At 47.3% G+C, this 11,493-nt stretch overlaps 1 protein-coding gene across 3 annotated transcripts; it reads right to left on the bottom strand.

Annotated features, from left to right (window-relative positions):
* Positions 1-464: 464 nt before the first annotated feature.
* LOC105020036 (integral membrane protein GPR155) lies at positions 465-10,710 on the bottom strand. 3 transcript variants are annotated; one of them, XM_013140039.3, is made up of 16 exons: positions 9,385-10,709; positions 9,043-9,221; positions 8,322-8,542; positions 7,796-7,970; positions 6,984-7,139; positions 6,601-6,684; positions 6,019-6,139; positions 5,813-5,897; positions 5,642-5,732; positions 5,266-5,449; positions 5,000-5,083; positions 4,801-4,916; positions 4,618-4,713; positions 4,451-4,515; positions 2,573-2,710; positions 465-1,890 (listed from the first exon to the last, which is right to left on the bottom strand). In XM_013140039.3, the coding sequence occupies exons 1-16, from the start codon at positions 9,797-9,799 to the stop codon at positions 1,596-1,598; spliced, it is 2,505 nt and encodes an 834-aa protein (XP_012995493.1). In that variant the 5' UTR covers positions 9,800-10,709; the 3' UTR covers positions 465-1,595. The 3 variants fall into 3 exon arrangements, with proteins under 3 accessions (XP_012995493.1, XP_012995494.1, XP_010884987.1); XM_013140040.3 differs by having other exon boundaries at positions 1,785-1,949; positions 9,385-10,710; XM_010886685.4 differs by lacking the exons at positions 465-1,890; positions 2,573-2,710 and adding an exon at positions 3,871-4,127.
* Between the last annotated feature and the right edge of the window lie 783 nt (positions 10,711-11,493).

The raw sequence follows: 11,493 nt of genomic DNA, 5'->3' as shown, positions 1-11,493 counted from the left end.
GTGTGGCGGGCGGTCAGACTGTCAGACTGGTGTTACCTCTAGCTTTGATAGAGTTAATGGGGAGGAACAAACAGGACAAAACCATTAAAGCCATTATAAAAATACTTTTTGGACCGTCTTCAGGTCAGTTACAGTAAACTGAGCAGATAGCATTTTACACCCTCTGGTGTCTTTGCAGTCTGTTGACAGGAGTGAGGTATCACCTCCTCGCACTACTTCTATTCAGAGAACATTAGTTCACAGTAACACAGTTTTCACAGAATATAAACAGTACTGGAACCTGTTCCAGTCCAAGTCAAGCACTAGAGACGTCTCATGGGGTTGTGACAGCCTGGGTGACACAGGATTAACAGAACCTCCACCCTAGCCTGAACAGTTCTGTGGAGCCCGGATTTGCCTCTGACAGAGCAAATTCTTATGAAGCCGGAGTGCCAAAATCTGTTGTTTTATCAAATAAAGAATTATAAGCTTTGGGTTTTGTATATTTGACATTGAGAAATACTTTTTTCTTTACATGGATTTATGTACAGCCACTCATACACATGATGCTACTACCTACGAGACCTTCAGGTGAAACACAGTACCTCATACACATTTGACACATCCAAATGGCAAAACAAAAAGCATTTAAGGCAAACTCTGCACCAGGACATTGTAAACAGTAAGGAGACTTCCTGTTTACAGTCATACACAGCAAGGAGACTTCCTGTTTACAGTCATACACAGCGAGGTGGCTTCCTCTTTATAATTATACACAGCGAGGTGGCTTCCTCTTTATAATCATACACAGCGAGGTGATATTTAATAAATGGTCGAGAACTTTATCAAAGAACCTCTACAGAAAGTAGAATACGCGTATGATAACATTTAAATTAGCATGCATGTTAAAACCGCAACCCAAAATGACCAGATTGTGTGACTTGTCACCAGCAATATAACACAAAGATAGAGACACTTCCTATTTAATAGATGCATCAAAGTAGAAAGCCTGCCTGTCTGTCTGCCTTCGGGTTGAGTTAATAAAATTCAAATCACTTCAATCAAACAGCTTATCCCGCTGGCCTGTGGCGAGTTTAGGAGATTAACAAACAGGTTGTAAACAACGCTGCCTCACTGCTGTGGCCTAGTCAGGTTAAGTCCCTTGGTGTGACAGTGGGAAAGACGTAACCCAGATGACGTCCAGGTACACCAGAACACTGTCACAGCGGCCTGGTAAAACGGTTCAGTAACATGTGAAACAGTCAAAGTCTTCAATGTGCAAAATGGCGGTCAGTGTCTGAGTCGACCTCATGTCATACAGAGGAACTCAGAAATAAGGTGGGGGGTTTGGTGCCATCTCTCAGTGTATTCCAAATGGCACACTAGGCCCTGGGCTAGGACCTAATGAAGTGCGCCACACTAGGGTGCCATTTTAGATAGATATTATCATCATTTAATTAATAAAAAACTAACAATAAATCGTGTTGCCTCCATTTGGATGAATGTAAATCCGTAACAGTTCAGTCACTTGACAACAACACCGCGTTGCTGAGCAAAACAAACCGGTCGATGTCTTTTCCACATCTCGTTCTAGAAGGATTTCCCTCTCTGTCTCTTCATGGGGGCGTTACACGGCCACCAGAGGGGCACGACAGACGAGGCTCTATGAAGTGGTATGTCAGCAGGGGTTCGTCTCTGAAGCCAAACTGGTGATTGGCGTGCTGAAGAACCCCTCCCCGATGGAGCCGAGAGCCATACAGCTGGGCCGCCCGCCTGTCCTCGGCCAGACCCACCCTCACCAGCCAGTCCACCAGATCACCGCCCAGGAAAGTGGCCTGGTTCTGGGCCTGGGTTTGAGGATGAGTCGCCGGGACCGAAGCCTCCCCGGAGCTCTCGCAGCTCAGACCACACCTGCGTATCAAAGGAAGGATTCACCAACCGGCCCGTTGTTCAGGCTCTCTCCAGAAACTCTAAGACGGAGAGATGGAGAGAGAAGTGGCGGGGGGAGGCGGAGGGAAAGGAGGTGGGAGGAGTAGAGAGAAAAGAGACGGAAGAGACGGAGAGAGAAGTGGCAGAGTAGAAAGAAAGGGAAGCAGGAAATAAAAAGCACAGCAGGAAGTACATGGATTGTGCACCAATCCAAACCCAGAATGTTTCATTGGTAAATAAGATGGTAAATGAGATGACCGTAGCACAATGTGTGCAAGGCAATAACACATTTCTGAACAGAGGACAGCCGGCAGAAACACACAGGATGAGAGGCAAACTCCCAATCCCAAGGCCAGCGAGGGGTCTGGCTACCGAGTAACATGCATTAGTTACAGTCAGCAGTAGTTTCTTCACATTCAAGTCGGCAGATTTCAAAGTCAACTGCTTCATATTGTTTCTTTCAACACCGATTCATTCATTCCTTAAAGAACACATGGCCAATGCATTCACCCTGTATTCCACATCAATCCTGCTGACCATTACATCCATGACCACGACATAGTATATAAACATGCTGAGGGCTAAATGGCTCCCTTTTCTCTTGTAGGGCATTCTTTTTGACCAGATTCTTATTGGGGGGGGGGGGGGGGGTGATGTGTCTTACCTTCTGCTGTGCACTAAGTCCTGGACACAATGGTCCTTATGGTAGCGGACAAACTGAGCGCAGGTCAGTCTGATCTCCTCCGGGACCGCAGAAGAAGGCTCCTCCTCACTCCTGCTGCCCGGCCATAGGCTCAGTAACCTGGGGACGGGGGGGGCAGAGAGACAGGCTCAGTAACCTGGGGACGGGGGGGGCAGAGAGACAGGCTCAGTAACCTGGGGACGGGGGGGGCAGAGAGACAGGCTCAGTAACCTGGGGACCAGGGGCAGAGAGACAGGCTCAGTAACCTGGGGACCGGGGGCAGAGAGACAGGCTCAGTAACCTGGGGACGGGGGGGCAGAGAGACAGGCTCAGTAACCTGGGGACGGGGGGGCAGAGAGACAGGCTCAGTAACCTGGGGACGGGGGGGCAGAGAGACAGGCTCAGTAACCTGGGGACGGGGGGGCAGAGAGACAGGCTCAATAACCTGGGGACCGGGGGCAGATAGACAGGCTCAGTAACCTGGGGACGGGGGGGGCAGAGAGACAGGCTCAGTAACCTGGGGACCAGGGGCAGAGAGACAGGCTCAGAGGAACTACATCTCCAAAATTGCTTTGGTCACATTGAGTAAGGTTCACTCAGTTCATGTCTCGTGCGGTTAGGTTAATACTGCCATTATAGCGGGGGTAAGGAGTGTGGCGTCTAGGGAAGTGGAATAGAATCCTAATTTAAATAAACACAGTGGGGTGTTTTGCCCACTTCAGGTTGGTGGAGAGTGCCTGCCTCAAGTGGAGGAGTTTAAGTATCTAGGGGTCTTGTTCACGAGTGAGGGAAGGATGGAACGGGAGATTGACAGACGGATCGGTGCAGCTTCTGCAGTAATGCGGTCGATGTATCGGTCTGTCGTGGTGAAGAAATTTACCAGTCAATCTACGTTCCTACTCTCACCTATGGTCATGAGCTTTGGGTCATGACCGAAAGGACAAGATCCCGGATACAGGCGGCCGAAATAAGCTTTCTCCGCAGGGTGGCTGGGCAAACCCTTAGAGATAGGGTGAGAAGCTCGGTCACCCTGGAGGAGCTCAGAGTAGAGCCGCTGCTCCTCCACATCGAGAGGGGTCAGCTGAGGTGGCCTGGGCATCTGTTTCGGATGCCTCCGGAACGCCTTCCTGGGAAGGTGTTCCGGTCCCGTCCCACCGGGAGGAGACCCCGGGGAAGACCTAGGACACGCTGGAGGGACTATGTCTCCCGGCTGGCCTGGGAACGCCTCGGTGTCCCCCCGGAAGAGCTGGAGGAAGTGTCTGGGGAGAGGGAAGTCTGGGAAGCATCCCTGCTTAGACTGCTGCCCCCGCGACCCGGCCCCGGATAAGCGGAAGATGATGGTATGGTATGGTACAGTGGGGTGTTGACCTTATCAGGCTATATGAAGACCTTTTGTGGGGGGGAAGATATATGTCCAATACAATGTGTGTTGCCTAGGGGACCAGCGCTCTACGCCATTCCCTGTCACATGTACTACTGCAGCATGGGATGGAATCCAGACGGCTGCTTTTTCAGCTAATACTCTTTCCTTACTTTCCTGTGGAATACAGCATAAAAATGTCTGAAAACATGTTATTAATAAATATTAAATTAAAATAACCCCTAACCTTAACCCCAAAACCTTAATGCTAACCCTAATTCTAAACACTAACCTTAACCAGACCCCAGAATATTATTTTTGCAGTATAATTATAACTTAATTTAAACATTTAGCAATAACCTCAAAAAAAACACATCATGCGTTAGGGATATATATAATATTTTCAGAAATAAGTACCATTCAAATGCAAAACGTATTACATTCTATAAGCTGTGGCATTATTGTCAGTTCATTGTGTTGCTAGAAGGTGCTTTGCTCACCTCTTCTTGAACGGAAGGATGATCAGATGCCTATCTAAGCCAAAGATTCCAAAAGATATGAAACCCTGAGACAAGAACCGAGGCTTCAATTAGCAAAAGTATCATCTGGACGTAAGCTGGTTCTTATTGGACTAATTAAACTAGTAGAGACGCACGCACGCACCCACCTGTCCATAGTTGGCCACAGCACAGAAGAGCTGCAGCTCTAGATAGAGTCTACCCGGGTCCTGGTTAAACAACCACCACAGACAGCTGGACAGGTTCTGAAAGACATGAATGGTGCGAATGAACGAGCGAACACTTCCCGCAGTGGAACAGAACAGACTTAGCATGATTAGCGGAGTGCTCACAGCCAGCAGGGAGACGATGAGGAGAAGACACAGCAGAACGTGTCTGCCCAGCTGCCTCTCGTCCTGGGGTGGCGCCCCACGCTGCCGCTGGGGATCACACAGCGCCCCACTCTGGCCTGGAGGTCACATCGCAACAACCCAGTCAACCGGGCCGTATTCAATAGCGCGCGACGCAGAAAGACATGTGGCGTTAGTGTACCTGTTGGTGAGGTTGGAGTGTTGTTCCCGGTGGTACTGATGATCATATCAGGCATGGGCTGGGTAGGTGTACAGCTGCGGCATTCTGGGAAAACACAACAGCAGCAAATGCCAAAGCCACAAACACAACTATCTCAAAAAACAACAGCCAAAACAGACAGCCCTTAACTAAACGCATTCAAACACACACCAGTTTTTTTAAAAGAAAACGAGTGTTCATAAAACAGCAACTAGATTGGACTTTGTTTCCGTCTTGTAGGCAGCTACCTCTGTCGTCCCTCGTCTGGTCGTTCTGGAGGCCCAGGGGCCTCAGGTCCTCCGTGGTGCCCATGACAGAGGCTCCCTCCAGGGCTTGGTAGTTCTGATTCTCCTGGGGGGCCTGGCTCAGGGCCATGAGGGAGACACCACCCAGGAGGATGCTGCCAGACACCACCACCGCCGTACTGATCACCTGACGGGAACCACAGGAGGGAGTCGTTTCTTTAACGCTCGGCTCCAGAGAGGAGTCAATTTCTCCGGTACGTCACATTCACAAGCATTATTCACGATTCACAGAGCCAACCAAATTCTCTGATTCACTGAACCACTTCCATGTGCTCTACCAGCTCTCTGCAGACGTGAGCGGGGAAAGATTGGCTCTCACCTGGGCCCTGCCGTAGAAGAATGCAGAGTCTATAGTTTCCGGCATCCTCTGTCCTGCCATGAGAAGACCTCCCACGAAGAGGAACGGAATGCTGTGACAGGACCAACACACTGTCAGTCAGAGGAACACACACCTATCAGATCCAACTCTCCAAATGAGCGGCAACATTACCCCCAGCCACAGATCATGAACACTCCAGGTTTGAGTCTCAGCAGGTCGTCCTTATTGGTCAGCACCAGACAAAGGGGGAGGAGACCTAAGAGGAAGACACACCCACTGTTATCGCCTGGTATCTAGTCAGAGGTTCACAGGTCTGTCAGTCTTTGCTTGTCTGTGTGGTCGTCTGTCCTTTGTGTGTCAGTCTGTCAGTCAGTCACCTGTCCAGACGTATGTGCTGTAGAGAGATCCATAAAGAAGGGCGAATGTTAAGACCTGTCCCAGGACGTCTTCCTGCTTCACCACGAAGTTCCACAAGATCATACTGACACACACTAGGAGCTACAAGAAGATCAGAACAAAATGAGCTTATCATCACTGATATAAACTACATTATGTGAAGAGTAAAAAGACAGTTCACTGATATAAACATAAATTAAACATAAATTATGTAAATGTCGAGTAAAGAGATATTTTGGCAATACGGCCCTTTAACTACTTGTTTTTATGTCTCTACTTTCAGTTTGAAGGAAGTTGCGAACACTTTTCAGCACAAAATGTGTAAGTCAATAGGAAACACCTAGCATTCTGCTGACAATGTCCAATATAAGGGAACAACCAGCAAGCTGCTGTACCTTTCCATTCATTGTGCTAAAAGCAGTTGGCGTTGGCTCCCAAAATTATAGTACCTGGAACATTCTTCATGCTGGACACAGGACCTCACGAGTTTATCTGACTCAGGAAAATTAGGCCTTATTGCCAAAATACCCCCAAATATCCATTTAAAGATATCACACAATAACCTGTGCCAGGAAGAGGTTTGTGGCAAAGATGTGTGGCAGCTTCTTGAACTTCTTGCTGAGCAGCATCACTGCCACGGTCCACAACTGAAACACAAACAGCACGATCAGGTTTCCCACTGTGCAGTGTTTCAACACGACACAAATCCAGTGGTTTTGTCACCGTGGCCGGAACAACAACAGCTTGGTGGAATGCCACAAGTTCACCGAGGTTTTTGAAACAAGAAATCCTCTAATCTACCATGAATGGGGCCCTTCTAAACGCAAACATACGTTAAAAAAACCTGCTGACTATAAAAACGAAGCTCTTCGTAAAAATAAATCTGAGGGATTCAGTGCCCCAGAGCAATGCAGTGTGGTTCCACTGCCGGGCAGAAGGTTCTCACCAGGGCGAGGAGGCTGATGATGCTGACGTTGAAGCTGACGTTCTGCAGCTCGGTGACCAGGGGCCCGGGGTCCATGAGAGGGATGGTCAGGAGCCAAGCCGACACGTACAGGATGGGAGCAGAGAGGAACGTGCTGATCACCATCCCAGACGTCACCTGGAGACGGTGGAGATGCATGGCTTCGGCGAACACACAACGACAAGGGGAGAAGAGCGTTTCCTGGCCATGGGACTCGCTTAGGTGTATTCTTAGCGCTTCCCTAGCCGGATTACATTATCATTGTACTGCATCGCTCAGCAATAATTTCTCCTCTGGGATGAATACCAGTGATTTAATGTGGTTTAATCTAATTGAATAGGCTTGGGGGGGGGGGGGGGGTTCCTCATGAACACCGATCATTAAATTTACTTTTATCTAATTAAAACAGGCTTGGAAGAAGCCTCCGGGTGAGGACAGGGATGTCAGGCTGCAACGTGTAGACTGTGTATGACTGTGTATGACTGTGTATGACTGTGTATGACTGCGTATGACAGCGTATGACAGCGTATGACAGCGTATGACAGCATATGACAGCATATGACAGCATATGACAGCGTATGACAGCGTATGACTGTGTATGACTGTGTGTTTGTTTCCCTGTGTTCTCAAGATCCTTCAAAATGTCCTTAGAAGAAAACACGAGGTCCTAAGTTTTTAAAATAAGTTTTTTCAGCTGAATGGGTTAGGGGCTTGAGGTTTAGTAAAATATGTTTTCAATAAAATAATTAAACAAACAACATTCCTAAAAACTGTGTGTGTGCGTCCCAACTCACGACTTCCAGTTCCATGCTGTACTGAGAGGCGTAGATGGCAACGCTGGGCGCGGTTGGGAACACCCCATATAGAAAGGCGTAGTTGGACATGCTGGAGTGGGTCAGAGTGGAGGTGTTGTTAGCCGGGGAGTCCAGCAGCTCCACCATATCCCTGCAGATCAACGGCATCACCAGCCTGAGGAAACACCACCACACGCAGTTGGCCTTCTGGAAAGTGTCAGCGCTACTCACCACCATTATTACAGTTATTTGGATTCAGTTTGGAGAGTCCTTTTCCAAAACAAGCTTGTCAGAACTAAGGCATAACCCCCGGACAGCTATAACAAGGAAAACACGGTCTACTGGAGAAAACACTGTTTCACACACACACAGCTTGTTGACTCGATGCCTGGATCTTAGCAGGATCAGGAAGTTGACGCTATTCTTCAGATTCCAGTCACATTTGCATAGTTTACTGCCTAGCCAGTAGACAGCAGCTGCTGAATCTTATTGAAGCACAACTCCAGCGCCAGTGTTAGCCACTCACAGCTTGGCGGTGATAAGCAGGATGAGGGCCACCCCCGTAGACCGCGTGAGTTTCCCCACCTGCCCCACCATCGTCAGGCCCAGGTAGAAGAGAGCCGCCCCGCCGAACGAGTTGGCCAGGCCGTCTACAAACTCCCCGATGGCGGCCGGGATCCTCTGGCCCAGGCCGAAGTGGAAAGCCAGGCCGACAACCACCATGAAGACAATGGGGTTCTTTAGGACCTGGGACACAAAGGGATTGGAAGACAACGCTACGCAACTTGGTAGTGAACACCAGCATAGAACAGAAAACAATAACATTCTATGCAAAGGAATAGAAAACCATATTCAGGTAGAGCATAGAGTGAGATAGAACCTCCACCACTATAAACACCCCAGCGTGCGTGTGAGCAGATCACATGGGTCCTTGGCGGTGTTGATGTTAACCTGCAGTATTAAGTAGTGTGTTATTAATTCATAAACATAATGGGTGGAAAATACACTGTAATGTGGTCTGGGGTTTCCATTGGCACACTGCCACAGCATGGGTTCAACCCAGCCAAAACTCCATAGTTCACCTCTATCCAGTCCAAAAAAGCATAAAAAGCCTGAAAATGTACACACACATATATACATACATATATATATATACACACATACATATATATAAAACAAAATATACAATAATGTGCCTTCAGATCTCCCAGTTCTTCTAGTCGAATAGTTTTCAAACCCATGCTAACCTGCAGCAGCACCACTCCCACAATGTGGACTTTCCCCTGCTGCCGCTCCGGGTTGTCCTTCCACCTCTGGACCTCGCAGAAGGCAAATCCGATGGGGTTGAGAAGCATCAGGGAGATAGGGGCCACCAGGTAGATGTACTGGAGGTACTCCGGGTGCGTGTTCCTGTACAGGGCGTCGACTACAGGGGGAGAAGGCACGGGAGAGGGGTGTCAAATGTTATCGCGTTGGACCACGAGCATTTCTTGAAGAATTCCCAACGACACAATACGGCCCTCTAACGAAGTTCCTTTGTTATATAATTACGTATAATGTAGCACTATTTCAAGACCACAGATACGTACCAATAGGGTACCCCAGGGCGAAGTCGTTACTCTGCGTAGCGAATATAGAGTACAGTCCCGCTTTGCTGTATCTACCCTCTGGACTCGCCACCGCTAGGGTCAGAGCACACACCAGGACGAACACAGACACCTTGGCTACCAGGACGCTCCACAGGAACGACCAGATCACATTGTTGAAGTCTAGTAGGACCATGTTCTTGAAGAGCAGCGCCGGCAGAGCAAACTTGGACACGAAATTCCCGAGGCCTTTGGCTTGTGTGGAGGTGATAATGTCCGTCCTTCCGGCGATGTACCCGCAGAGGATAATCCCGAAACACTCAAGGAGGGCAGGGAAAAGCTTGTCGATGGACATTGCCGGGGTGGATGGAGTGTTGTGTGAGATGTTCTTTCCGTGGATGGCTACGAAGAGATCCATTGTTGTTTTGTGGTTGAATGAGCACTTGGCTACTTCACAGACTGGATAGCTTTCAATATCGGACTATAGTAGTAGTGGGGGGCACCAGAAACCACATCCTTTGTACTCTTTCAAAGAGTAAGTCATACAAGTATTTGGATTGTCAATTGACAATTATGTTCAATCCGATGGTATAATTAGGGCTAAGTGTATTTCCATTCCGACCAAGGGAAAAGTATAGGGAAAACCATTTCCTAGCAATACCTTCACGCAAAGATGTTTGTTGTGAGAAAGAAACCATCAAAATCTATTTACAAGTGCAGTGTTGACATAGCATCAGATAGTGTTGATGTTACTGCATACTGGCAAATGTGCATGCAAACTTATAAAAATCAGTAACGTTTATAAACACAATTTAGTTAGGTGTTTTAGTGACGCCTTGATCAAATGTCTATATAAATTCCCAGCTCAAAACAGGAGCGTATTGCGGTTTCGGAGCTAGCTATCATTTAGTGTACGTTGCTAACGGTTAACTCCAGCTAGCTCGCTTGCAAAAACCATCATGCAAAAAGACTAAAGCGTCATACCATCCGCATCTGGGGATGAAATTCAGCACATTTATCAACACAAGATAACATCGTTGTTTAAAGTCTGTGATTATTATTATTTTTATTTACGAGGCTTGACAGTTCGCTAACTACATGCAATTCGTATGCTTACGGCTCTCTTTCCCGGAGCCTTTCAATTACGCCCAAACACATGATTGCCAAAGGCACCATCCAATCGTCGCTGAAATGTGTTGTTTTTAAGGCCTTTACTCGGCTTTGATTGGTTGGGAACGTGAGTTCAAGGCGTGCTCCGTTCACATGAGTGAAACGTCTTTCCAGTGGAAAAGATCTGAGGACAAAATGAGTGTCATTTTATTATAGCCTATTAAAAGAGAGCAGTTTCATTGGTATTGAGATTCTTTTTGATGTCTGATAGGATGAGGTCGCTTTTAGAAATTTTTAAGCATTGTGATTTTGGAGGAGCTTAACAATTTCAATGTGGTGATCTTGTGACTGGAGGGAACCTTCTCCATCTTAAAGGTGAAACGTGAAAGTTCGTCTACAAGGGGAATAGCAGCAACATTGTATTTACAACATTTGATAGCTTTGGCAGTGAACTATATAACAAGTAGTCTCTGTAGCTACAACGTTTGATTTACAATTACTGGTTATGTATAGTTTTCCCAGGCTAGTTATGGGCAGCTTACTAGTTCTAGGTTAGGTAGCTATCTTGCTACTTATGGAGACTTGACCTGTGACCAATAGCTCAATTTCCATATCAGTCTGTGTGATTTTTTTAGTTTAGGGTGAAACTTGCAGTCACTTTTAGGTTTAGGAATCAGGGATTAGGTTTGGGGTAGACATTTGGGCAAGGTTAAATATGAATTCCTGGACTCATTTTAAAACTTCCCATTTTGGCCTGGATATGCTTTAATTATTATATATGTATAATCTATAACAAAAATTACTATCATACCTCAGTCAGCCATGAAATTCCATGTTTCAAAGTTAGTGGTTTTGACGACACAGAGCACATTGGCATGTAAACAATTTTTGGGGACCCTTTTAAGTTAGAAACTAACAACCAGTGGCCAGAAATGGCAGAATGCACCTTTAAATTACCCAGGAGTTTTGTTCACTATCAAACAAGAAGTGAACTACTTCAAG

The sequence above is a fragment of the Esox lucius genome, chromosome 22, assembly GCF_011004845.1.
Source record: "Esox lucius isolate fEsoLuc1 chromosome 22, fEsoLuc1.pri, whole genome shotgun sequence".
Classification (NCBI taxonomy): domain Eukaryota; kingdom Metazoa; phylum Chordata; class Actinopteri; order Esociformes; family Esocidae; genus Esox; species Esox lucius.
The sequence above is the reverse complement of the archived record's forward strand: the minus strand, read 5'-3'. Positions and strand labels throughout refer to the sequence as shown.